This window comes from Lonchura striata, chromosome 9 (assembly GCF_046129695.1).
Source record: "Lonchura striata isolate bLonStr1 chromosome 9, bLonStr1.mat, whole genome shotgun sequence".
Taxonomy (NCBI): domain Eukaryota; kingdom Metazoa; phylum Chordata; class Aves; order Passeriformes; family Estrildidae; genus Lonchura; species Lonchura striata.
In genome coordinates, this window is record NC_134611.1 from 13313291 (window position 1) to 13334207 (window position 20917).

The following is a 20917-nucleotide window of genomic DNA, read 5'->3' on the forward strand; positions in this document are numbered from 1 at the left end:
GCTGATTACTTGGGTTTTAATGAATGGTTTATAGACATAGTGCAACTGTAGCACATTTTAATTCACTCCCTGTGTAAAAAATTATTAATAAAGATATCAAAGTTGATGGCTGAGCAATTCTTTAGCCTTAAAAAAACTTTCACGCCTTCACCCTTCTTTTTTTTTTTCCTCATCATGGTAGTAACTGAAGTTTTCAAAACCATTTCACAGTAGTAACCAAAGTAATTACTCCAAGTAATGCCCTTGTCTGATAACAATGTGTTTGGAACTTAGAATCCATTACTCTCTATCTAATCTCCAAAATATCTGATGCCTCCGGGAGCCAGCTTGTAGTCATTGTAATAAATCCACAAACTTTAGAACAGAAGCTACAGTATCTCCAGGCAGGAGTACACTGTAGGAAAACCTGCTTGGGAAGGAAGGTTTTCATTTGGACGGTGCTTTTGATAAATCGTGGCAACAATTACTTTGTGGAAGGGCAATTACAGGAGGATTACTTTAACACCTGATTTTCCAGTAGTTAATAGGGGTCATTAAACGGGTAGTGAGGGTGTCCAGCATCTCTGGCTACTAGCTTTCCATCCACCTGTGAAAAAAACAAGACAGACTCAAGTCAGAAAAATAAAATCCATTCTTACTCACAGTTTCAAGTTCTCCATGATTTAGATCTCTAAAACTTTGTATCACAAAAATCTGGGAGTACATTTTTGAGCTTAAACAAGAGCTCCTCCCTCTACTCCCAGGTTTTCTAAGCCTTTCTCAAAAGAAAAGACAGACTTCTGTAGCCTAGAGCAAGAGTCTCTCAAGCTGCAGAGACTTGAAGAATTAGACTAAGGATAGTTAAAAGCCTCATGCCTTGTAGCTGTTACTGAGTAAGTGCTGGAACATGCATGCTTCAAAACACTTTATTGGAATTGGAGCCTTTGTCCATGTTTCCATTATAGAGAATTGCTTGGCTGCAAATTTTAGAGATGGATAAGATGAAACACATTGAGAGGCTTGTTCAGGGTCATATATTGTGGCATTAATAAGTGTCACTGAACTCCTTTTAGAAACACTTCCACAGAAGACCAACTTGTCCAGCTGTAAAATGGGAGCACTGAAACCAATACTCACAGATAACCAGAGGCTCAGGCTGGCCCAAAACCAGACATGGCCATGCAGAAGTCTCAGTTCCTACATCCCACCTCAAAGCATTCAGATGGACAACTTGCATTTATATTGCACCAAGTCCATTGCAACACCCCCATCTTCCATGTAACTGGGGTAAAACCTCATCTGTAACTTTTGGGGAAGTCTGGGTGCAGCACTGGCCCACAGCACACACCTCCCCACATGTCAGGCAAGCACCATCCACCCAAAACTTAAGTTAGACAACTAATGCCTCAATAAAAGTTATATTAGAGAAATCTTTGATTTTTATACATATAAACGTGATGGTAGTGATCACTCAAAATGTTATGGGCATAGAGGAACTCACGGAGACTTCCAAACCAAGTAGCCACTAGCAAGAGTCCCATGAGCTTTGAATACAAAACCTGCATTTCAAAGCGTCTGGAATTCCTGCAATGAGCTGTTTAAAGGAAAGGAGTCACCTGGGGGCACTGCAGAGCACAGAACGAAGATGTTACTGTGTAACATCGGACTAATGCTCCGATTAAAATAGACCTGCAAGGAAGCTGTCAGCTGAAGGCAAGCCTTAAAACAGGACAGAAGTGTCACAGTAGCTTCAGGTTTCCTCAAGTTCTCTTGAAAGCCAACAGTTTCCTCATGTTCCTAGAATTCATATTCTTCACTCTTCCCCCCCAGTTCTGTCCCCTTGCATATTTCTCTACACAGAACAAGCAAGCATTCTTGTTCACAGCAGGCCAAGACAGCAGCTGCCAGAAGCAATGTTTCACATCACCGATTCCAGTCTATTCTAGGAATGTGAGAGAAGGGGGGGATAAAAATCAGCAACGAACACACCTGCAGGTGTGTTACTGCTAACTTTTACAAAGAGATCATGATGTGCTCACTACATTCCTCCTCTCCTGGTCTTACAGTCATTTAAGTTTCACTTAAGTATATTCCTTGGCCAATTGTATGTTTCCAAATGTTTGCATTTCAGATTGGTGCAAGGAAACTTCCAAACTCTATCCGGATAATGAACAGTTAGAAGTATAAAGCAATTTTAATTGTCTACGTGCAATGTAATAGCCTCCCCATAGGCTTTAAACATACACAACAAGGAAGAGTGGCACAATTTTAAGAACTTGTGGCCATAGATCAATGAAGTAAAGCCTAGAAGAACGCTCTCATCAGTTATGATAGCAGCCTTCTTGTCACTCTTACCACACTTTGAAATCCAGACACTAAGTCAGATTCACAGTGGAGACAGGCGTGAAGGTTAGATGGGAATTTTAATTCATAGTTGATAAAAATTCTTTCCAATAAGCCCAGAAGGGATGGGCAGGAGACAAAAGGTTCCATTAGAGATCTTAGAGCTACAGAGCTGTGATTTAACTCTACTTATCTTGCTTCTTCCTGTCTCATTATCTGACAATATGGCAATATCTTTGAAGCTCAGCTGCATCACATTCACCCTTTCTCAAGCTGGCTGGGCTGCCACTTTGAACTGTATTTCATCTCTCCTTTGTAAATCCCTGTGATCTGATCAGGTCTCCCAGTTAACAAAAGCACATGAATTATCCCTGGCTCATTCAAGCCAGGCTACATTTAAATGTATTTTGCAGTTTCATTAACAAAACAACTTTGTTTGCAGCATGAGGAGCAAAACACTTGAAAGAAACATATTGTCAGCAGCAGGTGTGCTTCTCACTACCCCATTAACACAGATCAGCAGCTAGGCTGCTTGTTTGGTATACAGACTCCTGATCCATAACCACAGAGAATTTTGGCTGCAGGAATGTGAGGGTTTATATTTATGCACACATACAGTTAAAAGGATGGCCTTGAGGCTCATGTAAGCATGGCAAACAGTGAAAGCTGTAACACATCTACCCTTGATATGAGACAATCATTTCCCACACATTCACAGCTTCTTTTCTAACTTGGACTGGTCACTGATATACTCTCAAGTATTCAAAAAACTCACAATGATAAATCCTGGAGAAAATTTCCCAAAGAAACTACTACAGCCAGAAACCACTACTGAAGGATAATTTACAGGCAAAGCACTGAAGAGGCCAGGCTGTCTTTGACAGCTCCCAGATTTTCTGAGATTTCCTGTTTCTGTACAGTGTACTGTATGGCAGAGAAGGGATAGATCACTTCAGATTCATTATAGGCACAACTACAGCAACTTGTTACAGTTACCACATCCCGGCCAGTGATACACCAGGGAATGGCAATGGCTTTCTGTTGTAAAGTCAGAAGCAGGACAAGAAGAAGTGAGAAACACTATAAAGACAGGAGATAACAAGGCATTACTCTCTTTTTGCAACTAGGGAAAAGGAACAAGTTTAGGTCCTTTACTATAATAAAGGAAAGACCAAGAGGACTTCAATGCTTACAAGGCAGCAGCTTCTCTAAAAACAAACTGGCATCTGCTAGCACATGAGGTAAGGGTTCATGTGACACAGTAAATCACTGATGCTAAAAGATGCAGCTAATGGATTTGGGAAGAAAAATAGATCAGCCTAATCCAAACTCCTTACATTGGAGATAGGTCATTACAACAGATTCTGAAAAGGGGGACATGCAGCGGAGGGGAGGGGACGAATTCCCTGATGTGACTTCCACCATGGATGTGGAGAAGCAGCAGCACCCTGAGTCTTCACTGATGTTAGAGGTTTATGGTACAAAGCAGAAAGTGACAGCTGGTACAAGGAGTACTTCTGGAGGAATGCCATGGAGCTTAGCCTGCTTGGACTTGAGAAGAACAAATCAGCAGGACCTTGGTGAGCTTTGAAAATGGGACTCTGACTTAAAGACCCGTGGGAGTCAGTAATGAGAACTCAAGAGGGAGCCACCCATGTCCAAAACAGAGGACAAAAGTTTTCAACAAGCTGCCTTTTCTGTACCCAGCTTTTGAAAAATTCTTTCATCTTAGATACCCTAAGAAGATGCAGTATTCTTTTGAGTAAGTAGTTCTGATGAGAACACTAAAGAAACAAAACTGTAAAAATCCCAAGTGCTCGCCATATGCACATATTGAAAACTATTGGAAACACAGGAAATTTACCGTGATCATTGGCACAATGTAACGCCAGTTTTTATTCAGGCTTCCAATGTGGCTCATCTCCTCTTCTGTAAGGCTGAAGTCAAACACCTGAGAACAAAAAACAGAGGCTTTACTCAATAACCATAGGTTGCCATCAGTTTGTTTTCTGCTAATAAATATGAAATTGCAATGAAACTCCTAACAGACATCAAAGCAAAGGCTTAAAGTCCAAGCTGTTCACACACCTGCCAGCTCTAAGCTTACACTGGTACTGCATAGTGCTCTGCCACTAAGGTAGAAAGCAGTGGGACTGCTTCTCACAGTGAGTGCTGCCTATTTGATAAATATTCTGTTTCCATGTAGAACTAAACCTCAAGCGACTGCAGAATTCATGGGAATTTGTTGAGATTTCTAGCAGCACACTACATGCCAGAATTTGGATTAATGAGAGTAACAGTTGTATAAATAACTCCTTATTTAAAAACAAGTATGTAAACAGCCAATCTTTATGAAAAAAAGATCCAAGGAAGTGATTCAGAAACATCCCTCAAGATTATTTAAAATCAGGGTTTTCAAATAATTTCTGAAGCCTCTACTTCAGAGCAGAAGTGAACCACGCTTACTCCTTCAGCATCACTAGAATGGCAGTTTGCTGGAGAAGTAGTCACCAGCCCTCACTTGCAGAATAGAGCAACTATTACTCATAAATTAGAGTCATTGAGCATAATTAGAAGACTCTATATCAATAAATTTGTCTCTCAAAAAAAAAATAAAATTAAATACAGATTTTTCATTTAGACCTCTACAAAGTACATTCTTTACCTTCTGATAACAAGACTGTGCACGTACACATTGCACACACACACCAAGTTGTTTAAAACACATCCTTTGTTTTCAAAAAACATCTTCACCCTCCCTCCCCAGCATGTGCATACATTGATGAACAAGTATGAACCAAGTGCCTGAGCTTGCTGCTCTGCAATGTGTAGGACTGTATAGCAATTACTCACATGAAAAGGGCATTTTTGAAACTCCTCCATTTCAGCTTACCTGCAGATTCTGCTGAATGCGAGCAGGGGTGACACTCTTAGGAATGACAACCACTTTACGCTGCACTTGCCATCTGCAAGAGGAGGTGAGAGACTTGTCTGTGTGTGTGGTCCAAGGACAATAAGTATTTATTTTGGTTGAGTAATAATCTGGCAGCAGACATGCCACTTCTGTGAAATGAAAATCTCCACAGGAGTGACACAGTCCTCCTAATACAGTATTGTATTAGGACCTGGTATGTCCAAGCTCAAGCAAGACAGTAACAACTGAATTAATTAAGGGAGGATGCCTTGTTCATGCCTTGGAACAAGCACCCAAAAACTGTTTTAAGCTAAAACCCGAAGAAACAGTAAAAAAAACATACTTAGGCATTTCAAGCAAGTTCTAACCTGACAACCCAGATCCCTGAAATGCCTGTCTAGAGGCTTAAGCAAAAGATCTTGAAGACATTCAGCTCTCTGGGTAACCTGCTACTGCCCAGGACTGTGTAGTGACACTGATGGATACAAAGCCAGTCAAGAAAAATTAGGAAAAAATCCAATCTTAGTTTACAAGGTGCTGATCACATTCTGGGTATCACTCAGTCATCTTGTTTCTTAATATCCAGTACCTGGCCATATAAAAACAGCAAATAGTTCTTCAGTGCAAAGGAGGCAAGTCTTTTCCTCAGCCCTCCTTCCTGGGAGCCCACCTGAGTACAACAACAAGCACCAGAGGCTTCAAGGAACCAGCCAGATGCAAATTCAGTGGGCAGCACTCACATGTGGTATACTGCTGCCTTAATTGTCCTACTCCTGTTTCCCAGCAGAAAAGGTACTGTTCCAGACATGTGAACTATCTCAGACATGGATCCAGGCCCTGAATGGACTCTTCTGATGTAGCCTACCTGCCCTAAGACAGGACCAACTCTACTAGCTTTGTAAAACAAGCACCAAGTGGGGTTTGCCTTTGGGACTCCCTGTGATTTTAAGCCCTCCCTGACACAGTTTAAGTGGATTCCTTCTAGTTTGTATGTTTTGCTTGACTGAAGACTGGGTCCCAAACACCACGCCTCTCACAATTATTCTGTACCTGAGGATGATCTGTGCAGGTGACTTGCTGTATTTTTCTGCAATTTTTTGGACCCCAGGCTCCTCTAGCAGCACAGGCTCATCTGGGTGTTTCCACATGCGATCTGGAGAGCCAAGGGGACTGTAGGCAGTGACCACCAGTCCTCGCTTCTGGCAGTGAGCAATCAGCTCATTCTGGGCTAGGTAAGGATGGCATTCCACCTATTAAAATGACCCACAATGAGTGGCTACAGAACAGATAGCAACATACAATGAAACAAGAAGTCAAGCATAAAAGAACAAAATATATCACAGGAGTTCATTCCAGATTCCAGAAAACCTTATGAGGATAAGGTTTAAGTTAATCTTAGTAACTCAAGTCACTACCAGGAGAAAGAAGTGTCTGGTAGGCTAAGCTTATAGGAAACAAAGAACAGATCATCTGAGCTTGGTGCTGGACTTTCCCTTCAAACAGATCATCCAACAAGCAAGGAACTTCTATGCAGTAGGGATCCAATTTACTCCCTCACAATCTTTCCTTTTTACAGACTAAATTGTTCCTCACATGGAAGATGAGCTCCTCCAAAGACCTGTTCATCTAAGCAGGCATAAATGTCCATGGAACATGGATGTAAGCTTCCTTTTCAATATGCCTGGAAAAACAGCCTCTGTGTGCCTGCTCCTGCAAAGCTGGCTATAGTCTTCCCTGCAAATAAGAAGCTGCACCTCTTGTGCTACACACATGACATTGGTTTGCAAATTCTTCACTCTTATGGACAAACAGGAAAGGTATTTGTCTCCTTTGTCCATCTTACCTGGAGCACAGCTGGCTTCACAGTAGCCACACTTAATACATCATCGATCTGACGACTGTTGAAGTTTGACAGCCCAATGGCCTTCACAAGACCTTTTTCCACCAGTTTCTCCATTGCCTTCCAGGTATCCTTATAATCAATGTAGTCATAACGCATCGTGTTATCAGGATTCTTTGGGAAGAGATTGTCCCCTCGTCTACAGAATCAAAGGTGAAGTGTAAGTACATGCACCAAATTATTTTAGTTCTTCAAAGAAACCTTCTTCACAGTAGTCTTGGAAGTTTCTACATAGTCTGAAGCAGAGAGTACAAACTGAATGAATCTGTCTGTTCAATTCTATTTCATGACTTAACCTATAAGCAGTTATTACACAAGACAGTATTTCCCACTTAAAGTTGTTACACAGCACTTTGAAATACTCACCTATACAGCAGTGACTACACAGAACTGATAAACCACTGTACACACAGAAGCAGCTCTTTGCACACTTTGATCCCCATAAAACAGCTGATTCAGGGAGCAGTAACTCAGAGGGCGGCTTGGAGTTGCTACCAAAGGGATCTGGGTTTAAGAGCTATCTAGAAGAAACTGTATTCAAAGGACACTGGCCTTCCCACTCCCTCTGGATTCTGTAGCTGTGTCACTACTCAATACAAGCACAGCTTCTCCCACAAGTCCTAATATTTACATATTGTTTATAGGTTAGGTGTGTTTCCTTCCAGTTAGTCATACCAACACATAAAAAAACAACAAAACAAAACAACTAAAAAGCCCATCTAAACAGACACAAAGTACCCACCTGTGCCAAGTGACACCCCACAGCCAAAGGGGTGAGACCTATGACTGGTCTCACCTATGAGCAGTCCATACTGGGAAGGGTACCAGCAATCCCCCTGGGAAAGCCCTGCTCCATCATCACCACAGGACTCTGCTAGTTCAGCCATAAGACTCTTACACAGCTCTAACTAAGCAGTGAATGGTGTGAGAAATGGCAGTACTTAGGGACAAGGGGAGGTGGTTCTTCATGTCACTGTTAAATCTAGAATCAGAAATAACTCTGAAAGCCTTACGAGCTTCCAAGTCAGAACAGCTTCATATGTCAAGAGTACTGTATTAAGTGAGAGTAATTTTCAAGACCTAAAGGCACTGTGATTTTCATCTGTTAATTTTCTGTAAATAACATTCCTTAGCTTAGCCTCCCAATGCAGCAGACATTATAAATAAGCATGCATTAAAACAGTTATGTACAAATAATGGAAAACTGCAGAGTATACTGTTTCCAATGAGAAAAGAAATTAAACTGCTTTATTAGACTGTCAGTTTTGTCAACAGTGCCACAATATAATCTAAATTTAAACATTAGTGCTACCTAAACATACATTATTATTTGTTTTATGTGTCATTATCAAAGCAATGTTTGATGGGGTGTTTTTTTTTCAAGCAAATGAAAAGCAAACCTGTTGCACAACAGGGGGAATTTTTCCCAGCTCTTCCTCCAGACCAGTTCTAGTTAAAAACACTTCCTCATTCTGTTATGCTGAGGAATATATTTATACTTTTAGCATCTTTAATCTTATCATTAGTATACGATATGTATAAAATTCAGTTAATGTGACTAGAAGGGGAAAAACATTCTCAGATTTGCAGAACAGAGGCCCCTTACACTGAAAGACAGATCCCAGATATGGCAACAGTCTATGTGAACTATCTCAGACATGGATCCAGGCCCTGAATGGACCCCTCTGATCTACTCTACCTGCCCTAAGGCAGGACCAACTCTACCAGAAAACCTTTGTCAAGGAGATTTATTCCTCCTGCCTTTTTGCTGATTGTAGTTGTGTGGAGAAAAACTACTTCCACATCTACATGGAAATAGAGTATGAAACTGTGCTTCTCATAAGATTGTAGGATAAAGGCATTTAACACTTAACTGGAAAACTTTCTTATCTCTTATTTCCTCAAATCATAGAATTACTGTAATTTTTGTCATAAGAAGTCAATTCACTTCCACCTCATACAGGTACCACCATGATACTGCATGTGCTTGTCCACTCCAGTATAGTTAATAACTACAAGTGAAAAGTGTTGTCTTTATGAAGCACTTAATTCCCATTTTCCAGACCAGTACAACTAAGGCACAAAGAGGTTCTGGTATTTCCTCAAGGTTACCAGGTAGGCCAATGGCAGAACCAAGAACAGCTGCTACACTTCTCCAGTGCCTAGATGAAGACAGTAGACTGTTTTAAACTTTAAACACCAAAAAACTCCCTTGCAGGCAGCATAAGCAGGAAGAAATTGACAACTCAGAAAGAACATCCTCAGGATATAACATGAGCTAGTTATGTAAAACTGGTGTTTCTGCATTCTGCATCTAGAACTTACTCAAAGGCATGAGGCCAGTGCATGAGGTACAGGTCCAGGTAATCCAGTTTCATATCTCCAAGTGTTTTCCTCAGCGCTGGCTCTACATCTTCTGGGTGGTGCTTGGTGTTCCAGAGCTTTGATGTTACAAACAGGTCCTCCCTTTTAATAACCTTCAAGCAAGGAAAGAGAGCATAATATACTGGAGCAATTTCAGAAAGAGGATTGCAACAATTCCCCAATTAGTTTTAAACAAAGAGAACAACTGAAGTTTTGTGGTTTGTTTTTTTTTAAAAAAAGGTAACACATGAAACCTACAAATTAAACCTCTCAAAAATATACTGGATGGAGAAGGGCCAGAGAAATACACACAGTGGCAAGTCTTAGAGTACATCAAATACTTCATCAATTACAAGTTTTGAAAAACAAAAATATTTCTTTCCGCATACTCACTCTTCCAAACCTTCCAGTTCAAGGGTTAAAGGCATTACTAAGTGTGACAGTGGCCAAAAGGAAGATTACTCAGCTTATTCATATGTAAATTTTCAAATTTCCATTTAGCAATTCACATATTCCAGCCTCAACCAGCTAATTTACTTTACTATCACATGATATAAAACAAGATTGCTTTTTGTGGAAAGAGTGTGGGAAAATAATCAGAAGATTCCCCAAACCTCTGCATTGGAGTTTCTAGGCTGTGGAAGGAACTTACTAAGAACTGAGGCCTTGTACCCTGTATTGGAAGGGTAAGAACCAGAAATAAAACAATGGGGAACTGGTTATCTAGAAAGTATAAAATAGAAAAAAGAGATCACATTGGGCAAAACAAAGCACAGAATTCCATCATAAAGGACACTTCTCATTGTCTCTGACAAAACTTCACTCAAGTCTATTTTGAAGAATTTTGAATAATTAATTCCTTAGTTTCTCTCTCCCAACCATTCAATTATTTCTGTGTTTCACAAAAGGATGTTGTGTTTAAATGGAAGATATTTAAAAATTCTTTTTCAAAGAATTTTGATTCAAATTCTAGTTCTAAGTTAGCTAGCTAATATGAACTGAACAAAATGCTTGCCATTGTTACCACATCAAATAGGGAGGAATCCCTGGGGCAAGCTGAAAACAGCCTCTCTCAAGCACATAACAAAGAGATTGCCCTAAAGCCAAGGCAAAAGCAGCAGGAGAGCAAGAACATGAAAACTTCCTTTCCATGGGCTGTGAGGCTGTACAGGTTATCCTTTTGGCCCCTTTGGGGAATAAATTTAAGATTCCACCTCAGCTCATACATAGGAATGCCTGTCACATTGCATTATACTTAGGCCTCAAACTCTCAGGTGCAGACTCTGGAGTCACATTTATGAAACTTTCACATATAATCACTGTTTAAAAAAAGTAAAATTCATCACATTTACTCATTCATATTTTATCTATACCAAAAAACCTACAGTTGATATTTTATTAATAACAAAAAACCTAAATTTGCTGTGGCTATCCTCCATTGCTAGACTGGAAAGTCAGGGTTAATTTTTCATATAAATCATGACAAATATTTTACATTTTAACTGCTGATTCTGGGAACCCAAAGTAGCCAAACTGGGATACTTTGTAAGGGGAAAAAGAAAAAAACCACCACCACAGGCATTTTCTGTACGTACCATCCAAATATCCTGACAATTTTTCTTCTCCATTATAGCCAGGAGGGCTCTCAGAGGAGAGAAAACCCTCTTTCATGCCTTCTCTTGATAAATAGCAAACAGCTGGGGTAAAACAGCAGGAAAAGCCACAACTGTTACCTTCCCAAGGGACAGCTGTAAGTTTTGGCACAACACACAGTCAGCAGGGCAGTTCCTGTGCTTTTACCTTGTTGGGCCCAACACACTCCTGGAAGGCGTCCCCGATCTCAGCTTCGTTGCTGTAGGCGGCTGCGCAGTCGATGTGGCGATAGCCCACGCTGAGGGCATGTTTCACTGCCTCCTTCACCTGCAACCACAAACACACTGCCCATGCAGCCACGGAAAAGGGATGTGGCACTGGGGAAAAGTTTAAAAACACTACGAGACTTAGTGAGGAACACCCCCCAAAAAACCACAGACCTGTATAAGGTCATGCGATTCAAACACGAGGATCTGGAGTCTCGGTGGCACAATCCTTAGGGGGGAAGAGCAAACTGCTGGCAGGCATTCCAAGAGGAACAAGAAAATGGATCATGCACACAGAAATAGCATGCAACAATGCACCAGGTAAACCAAATCCCTACTCTTCACTACAGTTTTCTTAAATATAAAATGTGCTAGGAGAAGCAGTTTTCATATAAGTCGTGGCTTAGGAAGACAGCTTTTCTGACCTAAGTGACAAATCAACATCAGTTAATAATATATTGGAATGTTGAAATACATTGTATAATATGTTGGAATATATTTCCTCTTGCCCAGTAAAGAAAGAACCTGGCTTCTAACTCCAGAATCACCACAGTTTGTGTTTGGTTCAGCCACTCACACTTAATCACCAAGACAATGCTCTTTTATGGAACATTTTTCTTTCTTGTCTCATAATTGCACAATAGCAAAAGTCATGCTGCTGGGATACGCCTGATGATGTTCACAACTTTACATTTTGCTTTCAACATTGCTGACAGTGAAGGTGTTGCCAACAGCAACACAACTCTTGCTCCGTATTGTCACATAAAAGCCAGAATGGTTTTTGGAAACCAAGGCACTTCAAATCTGTATCTACTTTTGAAAGTTCTAATGAAGCACAAGTACCAAATGTCTTCATACGTGGGCCTCAGATATGGAGCAAGTCTAGAAACAAGAAGGAAGCACAGAATGGCATCTTTGTGAGTACTCCTAAGGAGCTTTTGAAAAAAAATTTTCTATAAATGATTGTGCAAGAATGAAGAATTACTACAGTTGCCAGTGGAATCATCATCTCCCATTAGGCTGATGACCATTTAGTAAAATCTGTTTCATTTAACTTCCAGTGGACAGTTAGCACACATTCTCTCTTATACTTGTCCTTCTGAAGTACTACAGAAAGAATAATACACCCTATCTGCACAGGATTTCTATACACTGCACCTCACTAACTTGTCTTTCAAGACTCTGGGACACTGTAAATTACTTAAATTACTCTGTGTATAAGGCTTGATGCAATAGGGCCACAAATTTTAAGTGAGATCACACCTCTTGTCATGAGATTAAAAAATATGTCCACAAAGGCTAAGGGCTACTTTGATTAACAACTTCATCAAAGTAGCTGTAAATTTGAAAATGTTGGTACTTTGATGAAGTTGTTAATCAAAGTACCAGCATTTTCAAATTTAAAGCTGACAAAATTAGTAATACCAAGCAAAGAGTCAGTCCTGCTTTCAGATGCTACAAAAAGGCAATGGAGAATCAAATGTGAGAACTCTCTCCTACTGGTGGATTTGATTTGTTTTTCTTGTCAAGAAGTGCAGTAAAAGCAGACACAGGATATTCTGACTACATTCTTTGGCATTTTGAGAGGAAAACTGGAGTGTAGCTCAGTTTCCCTTAGCCAGGATGACAAAGCACTTCTATTACAGCAGCGAAGTCTTCCTTTCTCTAGCAGGACAGTACTTACAGTCCGTGTTTCACCTGACAAAGATATTTCTCAGGTCACTACAAAATCAAGGGCTGTGTCTGGAACCCCCTATTTCCTGTAACAGATTAATACTCTTTTTAATCAAATAGGCACAAAGTTTACCATAAATGAAAGTAGGCACCACTCACAGAAAAACAGAAATAAAGCACTGCAAACATGTCTCTGCAAAGCAATCAACAAGAGGCTGTATTCTTTATCAGCATGTTTTGAGAAATTTCTAGCACTGAAGAACTGAGACTGATAATTTACATAATGTTTGGAGCTGACGAAAATAATCTGTATTTGGGTAAGCTATTCCCAGCCCATTAAGACATTTCAATGTGAACTGAGAGCTCCTGTTCCACACAAAAGGCAAATAATTGAGAGGAAACATGAAAAAAAAAGGCATTTTTGGAGGGAAAAAATAATAACATAAGTAAGTTTTAAAAAAGTTTTTTTTTTTTAAACAAGAAGTTCTGTATTTTTGAGATTAACTTCAGAGAGGTACATGCATTTCATGGTAGGGGATAGAGAACAAAACACAACAGAAGCAGTTAAAGATTCATATGCCTGTGGGTATTTGTTGTTGTGAAGTACAAATAGCCAAAGGATCCTTCAAACTTTCCATATATTCTTTAGTTTAGCCTGTTAATACTGCTAGGAAAGGAGCAATTAGTGAGTTTACTTTGCATTAGGCGAGTCACACAGCTCAAGTGTGACTCGCCAATCCATTCCTGCAGAACTAAAAAGTTAGGTCTTATTAAAAGTACATCTGAATGGATCTTGAGACATTTTCCAGTCTATCCTCAAGGCCCACAGCTGGGCAGAGTAAATCCAAACCACTCCTGCACACATTTGTCACAGCCCTTCTTGTGACAGGCAGTCTTTCCCAATGCTTTGCTTTGAAATCTTTATGCTGAAAGTATTTTACATGACTCACAAAGATGGCCCTGATAGCACATCCCATTCCTCCCAGACACGAAATTCACAGCTTGCCCTTTGTGACAGCTTTTCCCACATCTGCAAAGTGCACAGCTCCTCTCACACCTCTCTTGACCACATAACTGCAGGTGTTTCCCCCTTTGATCACAACTCACCTTTCCCAAACCTTGCATCACTGCTGCTGCTGTCTCATCAGCTGTTTCATGTCTTTCTTCAAATGGTTTTCCCCAAAACAGACACTGGTATGGCAGTGGGAGCCTCATTCTCCTTCACTTTATAACAAAGTCCAAGGAACTACACTCCCATTAAAACATCCCAAGGGACTTGGTCTTTCCACCCACCCTTTTTTGAAGATGGATGAACACAGTATCAGTGGCAGATTCAGAAACAATTTGCAAGTCTCCATTAATTAGAATATTCATTACTAGATTTCCAATTCTTCAATTTGCCTCTCACAAGTTTAAAAAACTAACAAGCCATCTTTATACTTCCAGGTAACACACAGTTCAAGTGACCCGGGAGCCTCTTGTGCACAGCCCCAAGCCATTATGAAGAGATTTCCACTCTTAACAGTTCAATACTACTGGGAAAGAAAAGGCTCTGACCAGCCACCCCTGCTTCCTGCAAAGTTGACACATTTTAGCAGTCCTTTTGCTGAGAGGAAGTAGGAAAAAAACAAATAATCAGTGCACGTGATGTTCAGATGCACTATGACCAGAACCCAAGTGTTGCTATATTACAGTTTCTAAATATTACACTAAAATTAGCTGAAAAGGAACTCACACCACGAGATAAATCATGCCAATTTATAAGGTGGTGTTCCCTAAAATAAAGGGGTTTGCCTCTTATCCTTCAAATGTTGAATTTAAGTCCCTTCCTTAACACCAGTGAATTTTTTTGTGCCTGTAACCAGGATTCTCTATATCGTCTAACAAACTTCAAGAACTAAACATTCTCCCCCGAAGCTGCAATCCTGTCACAAGACACCCTGTCTGACTGGTTTTCTGAGGTGCACTTCTCTTCAGCTTTTCCAAGGTTTCACACAGAAATACAAACCCTGTGCCTCCCTGTCCCACAGAACCAACCTCTGCCACTACAGGTTAGGCTACTCATCAGGTGGGGAACAATCCTCCATGTTGAAAGCATGGCTCACTCGAGAGAAGAGAACAAAGCATTAAAGGATAACAGCTAATCCAGCTGCAATATCAAAAACCCATGATATTGATATTCCTGATACTCCTGTCTGAATAGATTTCTCTTTCAACTCATTCATGCTGCCAGTTCATAAACTTCAGTACTGTGCTCCCTTCCATTCAACAGCTCTCCATCATATTCCTATGGAAACATGCAAAACAAATTTCCAGCATTTGATCATGTAAAATACAAAACATCCTATTATTTTATACAGTGTCAATCCTATAATTATTTTCCCCCTATTAATATCTAGGAAACTGGGGCTGCAATAACACCTTTGTAGTGGACTGCTAAGATCTTCTACAAGGTCAAGGCTTGTTTACAGTCAGGAACAGTAACAGCAGTAATAAAGAAATTACTCAAGCTTGGCAAGGGAAAGAATTACAATCTGCAAAATATTTACCCAAAATAATTTAAAAGCCATCCATTTCCACACTTGCTTCTAATGCAGCCCTTGAACCAAAGGGTTGATAGATAGCCTCTACTTGGGAAACAGCTAAACCAAATTTAATCAGTGCTAATTCTTTTGCTTCTCTGGGTTTTTGGCCCCTAGTCTTTAATTCATAGTAATACTTATTATTCCTGAACTACATCATGTCTTTTTAAGGGTAAATCATCTGGACACTGCCAAATTGCTGCTATACCTCTGAATTTTCAAGTGTTAAGTAGAAATTAATTTATTCCATAGGAATAGCAGCAACTTCTGTAACTCTGGCCTTTTTCGCTGCACTTCCTAGATTTTGCCTTCAATACATTCTACAAGGAAGTCTTTAAAAACAGCAGATATTCCAAAGAAGTGACTCCCAATGACTTCCAAGGAAACCCAGAGAAGATGGCTGGATCCTGTGTGGGTTTCAGCTGCCAGCAGCACTGCTGATTATGGCAAAATCCAACTGAATTAGGTTTAAATTATGCACAAACAGGATCTGTCCTGGTTCCTTTCTAAGGTCACACATTTCTCAGAACAATTAGTTCACAGAATAAACAACACATTCATATTTTGTTTGTTTAGTTTCAGACAATTACTTTAGACAAAGCATATTTCACTGTTTTGAGTGCACAGAAATTCATCCATTAAGTTTGTGCATGTTAACAAACTTAATTCAGCTGTAATTTGATGTTTTAAGTGGCAAAGCTGCACATTCACCCTTTTCCTCATTTAAGAGACTGACTGAGCTCTCACACTAACTCAGCTTCCACATTAGTACAACTATTCCCAACAGATCCACTGTCCTGACAGCTGTTTGGACAGGAAAACCCACAGTAAAATGGCTCTGAATAGATTTAATTTTTATAGCCTCTTTCCCACCTTTTCCTCTAGCTGGCACAAGAGAATTGAATGTCTTGAGAAGAATTTTAACTTTCCCTCCCAGTTGTCAGCACAATGTCATCTAACATACTCCAAAAAAATCATAAAGCTCACACAAGAGTGAGACATAAAGCTCTCACAAGCAGTGAGACATCCATTTACTGCACAGACATGCAGCAGAGTGCATAATCGAGAGGCTGTGGATGCCCCATCTCGGGCAATGTTCAAGGCCAGGGTGGATTGACCTCTGAGCAATCTGGTCTAGTGGAAGGGTCTCCCTTCCCACAGCAGGGAATTGGAATTAGATGGTCTTTAAGGTCTCATCCAACCCAAATCATTCTGCAATTGCACAACTCTTTGAACACCAGCTAGGAATTCCACCAGGCAGTGGACATTACCTTTCACAGTAAGTACATACAATTTCTTCAGCAGAAAATGTATCTTTTAACTAAATGAAAGAGATACGAAAAGACAGACAAAGGGGAGGAGCATTACAATAGCATGCACACCATGGAGCACACAAACATTCCCACGGAATGTTTGTAATAACACACAGAATTGTTTCCAAGTGTGGTGTCTGCCAATTCACTGCATTCAGAAGCAGAGTGAATGTCTAATGATACATGAGTCTTCTTATTTTGAAAGCAGGCTGACCCAAGCAAGTTCTTTGTTTTCCTGATAACCATTGGCTTGCTGCTGGAACAGGACTTATTACAAGAACAACTTGAGTTTCTGCCTCCCAAAATAATGCTTTCTGCTGAATCATCAGCCTAAGTCAAAGTGGTGTCTGGTCAAACCAGCAGCCTGAGGACTTGCCAGTGGAAGAGTCAAACACCATATTATAGAAACACCATTCACTGACTTCTGGGTTTATGTCCCAGAGCACCACTGCCCAGGGCCAGGGCTAACAAGTCTGAAGGGATCTTCCTTTCTGGAAGGATCTGCTGTCTTTGTGCCTTAGGGCCTTAGGCAAATACACACATACCTACATTCAACTTCAGTGGACTCAAGACTAGAACAGCCTCAAGCAAAGGATCCAGACCTCAGATCTGGAACTTTCAAAAAAGTGCACAAACACACATACTAGTTGAGGGCACAATATCCATTTGTTCCCTGCTTACTTGGCCACGGTCACTTTTCCACGTTCCCAGTCCCACGAGAGGCATCTTCTGCCCAGTGTGGAGTGTAATAAAGTCGCATGTTGGAGGCATTTTTGCCTAAAGAATAAAAAGAACAAACAGTTTTGCAGCAATTCTTTAAGTTGCAGCAATTTACCTTTTCTGCTCACAATGGCAAAGCTTTTTCATCAACAAAGGAAGGGCTTACAGCGTGTCCCAACATCCTCACAACCTATGCTTCTGCTCAAACAGTTAAAAAGAAACTGCATTCAGGATGAGCTCCAAAGCTGGCTAGCTGGTTTTAATTGCTTCCCAAGCTCTGCTGCATCCAAAATAATGAATGTTGTTTAAAAACAAAAAGCAACAAAAATAACCAAGAGTGGAAGAATACAATGTTAGTTACATCTGACTATGTAGGAGGAATGGATGATTTCAGAGTTCAGCATCTATATAGCATACTATCCCAAAATAGGTCTGCCTTCTTAGTGTTGTCATTTTCCTCACATAATTATGTCCTAGCTGATGGATGTGTTCACACAGTTTATGCTTTCAATTTCTTGCTTAGCTTCTCAAGCCAAACTTTTGTAGATTTAACAGCAGACACCAAATAGCACACTTATTTTTCAGAGAGACACAGAAGAGCTGTTGGAGTGACCCTGACCTGAAGGCCATTTTTACACCAAGGAGCTGGGGATGCCCGTAACAGTGATCCTGAGTAGGTCCAGGCTTGTCTTACGCTGCACATCATGCCAAGCCTTGTGCTGTGGGATGCACAAGCTGCAGGATAACCTCAGCAGCAACCTGGAACAGGAGCCTGCAGGTAGCTCACACTTTGTACCTGCAATTATGCTACCTATGCATCCTTGCCTTTATCTAAAGAAGCAGGAAGTTCTCCTGCAAGCATCCTTCTGTCTGATAGCAAAAGTGATGAATAGAAGTGTTTTCTTGTAAAAGAATCCCCAGCAGTTCAAATTACCAAAACCCCTGCTATGGACAGGGTGTGCACACTGTGCTGGGTGAGATCTGCCCAATGCTACACAAGCTGGGGCTCCCAGCACCTGAAGAGATGCACAAGTACCAATACTTTCCTCTTTCTTCAAATGGTTGGCGCTAAAAAGCATCATTTGATATAATACCTTAGAGTCTGAGTGCCTTTCTTATCAGGGTTGTAATGGGCCAGCATCTCCTGGTGCAAGACAATCATTACACTGAACTAACAGCCCTATATTTGCACTGAGCTAAGACCAGCTATTGGTGCTGAAGACTGGTGAACCAAACTGCAGGGGTACATCTGTTTTATTGGGGTAGGAGGTCAGAGAAGACAGGGTGATGGTGCCAACACTGTTCTCTTCTACTCTGAGTTTGCACTGCCATTTTGTAGCCAACTACATGCAAGTCGGTGCTGCTTACCTGAATTTAGTTGCCTAAGTAAAGACATCTTCTTGCATCAAGCAACATAACTAAAAATGTAAGTCTTTTTGAGTCACTTTGTCCTATAATACAAATAAGATACCAACTGTATGCTTTACACAACCATGTTATGCAATCATCTTAAAGGTAAGAGTTCAGCCCAGAAGACAAGGTACACATTTAATCAATAACTAGCATCAGCACATTGTTAAGAATCCTCTTGCTTCATGTAGCATTGCATATTAACAGTGCAGAGATTTGAACTATAGCCTCTGGAAGAATGGAACACATCAGAATGGCAGACACTGGAAAAATATGTTAATTAATACTTTCCACTCAGATTCTTCCCTAAAATAGAGGATTTAGGAGAATGACATTTATGATGCTAGCCATAATTATTCAGTTCATTAAAAAGCTGAAAACCTCTTCTTTGAAGGGCAGAGATAAGGAAAAACATAAAAGGAAACTAAATCTGGAGAAGTAAGATATGGTGATGCCTTAACATCACCAACCTACTGCCACATTCACATAAAAGGATTAAAGCTCAGAGTAATTCAAGGACATTGTGGCTAAGAGGTGTATCAATAACCACAATAATGCAAACCACCCCGGTCCATCAACCCACAGCTACAGCTCTGTTTTAACTTAAAGCAACGAGTCTTTCAGCAGCTATGCATACTATTAATACGTATAGCTATGCAAACAGGTACATATTGGCGATACTTAAGCCGCTGTAACCGAGCAGCTCCCGCCGCACAGATCGGGGATAACCCCTCTCCATTCCGGCTCCCCTGCAGAGGCCGAGTGCGCCCACCTGCCCCTTATCGGGGCGGCGCAGGGCGGGCCCGCGCGGCGCGGGGCGCTGCAGGGGCGATAAGGGGCGCCGCCGCTCCCGCACTCACCGCCGGTACCGAGCGCCGCTCCCGCCGCTCCTGAGGCTGCTGCCCCCGCTGCTGCCCGGCCCTTCCGCTTCCGCCGCCAGCGGGCCGCGGGCTGGGGCGGCGCGGCTGCCCCTGGCGGGTTCAAATGTGGAAGTCCATTAAAGTCTGTCAGTGGGGGTTTAGCGGGGCTGAGCTGCCCTCACGGCCCTGCCCCCGGCCGGGCTCCCCGGCACCGACCCGCTCCTGTTACTGCTCGGGTTTGCCCCGCTGGTGTCCTGGGCCTCCCGGCCCGGGTCCCGGGGAGCTCAGGCAGCCCAGCCTCGCCGCTCCCGCCCAGCGGTGAAGTGATGCATGCGATGAGCTGCACCGCACGGGGGGGACAGACAAAAGATGACCCCGGCCCATAAATTTGACAAGAAGCGTTTGCATTTCCCTGGCTGCTGTTTGTCGCGGCCTCTTGAAGCTATTTCTACTTGTAGGAAGACCGAATATACCCAGTTTTATTTGCAGACCTAAATAACAGGAATCAAGGGAAAGTGAAAGGCCGGTTGCACTCGTTTTGCTTCACCTTTTGCACTCTAAGGTGTATAGAGAAGTCGCACTTTCCGAGAAAGCCGGGGTTTCTCTCCTTGCAGATGGCCAGGAATTCATTTCCTTGTTTGCTCGGGACCGCAGTGAGATTAAAGCAGGCTCATTCAGCTGAGCGCTTTCACTGCTGGGCAGGGACAGCCCTGCTGCTGCCAAATCAAAGCCTTCTGCTGGAGCAGACTTTGGCCTCTAATCGAGAATCAACTGTGCACCCAATCTTAAACACAACTTAAAACAGATAATCACTTCTGACTATTACTCCAAAAAAGGATCCCATCTTTACAAGCAATTTATAAACGTTCAGAACTTAGAGTAAGATTAGATCAGAAATAAGGCAATTGATACCTCTGGTGAGCCTCTTGAAGAACCTCTTACTTATTTCCAGAAAGAAGAATCTGCAGCAGATTTAGTCTTTTCTGTTCTGACTTGAAC

General features: G+C 41.4%; 1 protein-coding gene across 2 annotated transcripts; it reads right to left on the reverse strand.

Annotated features, from left to right (window-relative positions):
- On the reverse strand, window positions 1–20917 carry AKR1A1 (aldo-keto reductase family 1 member A1). Of its 2 annotated transcripts, none has more exons than XM_077785365.1 (9): window positions 20831–20917; window positions 17610–17705; window positions 11301–11420; window positions 9462–9613; window positions 7080–7275; window positions 6287–6486; window positions 5216–5288; window positions 4187–4273; window positions 1–586 (listed from the first exon to the last, which is right to left on the reverse strand). In XM_077785365.1, exons 2-9 carry the CDS (start codon window positions 17697–17699, stop codon window positions 521–523), a joined length of 984 nt encoding a protein of 327 aa, XP_077641491.1. In that variant the 5' UTR covers window positions 17700–17705; window positions 20831–20917; the 3' UTR covers window positions 1–520. The 2 variants fall into 2 exon arrangements, with proteins under 2 accessions (XP_077641491.1, XP_021384253.1); XM_021528578.2 differs by lacking the exon at window positions 20831–20917 and adding an exon at window positions 19919–20016.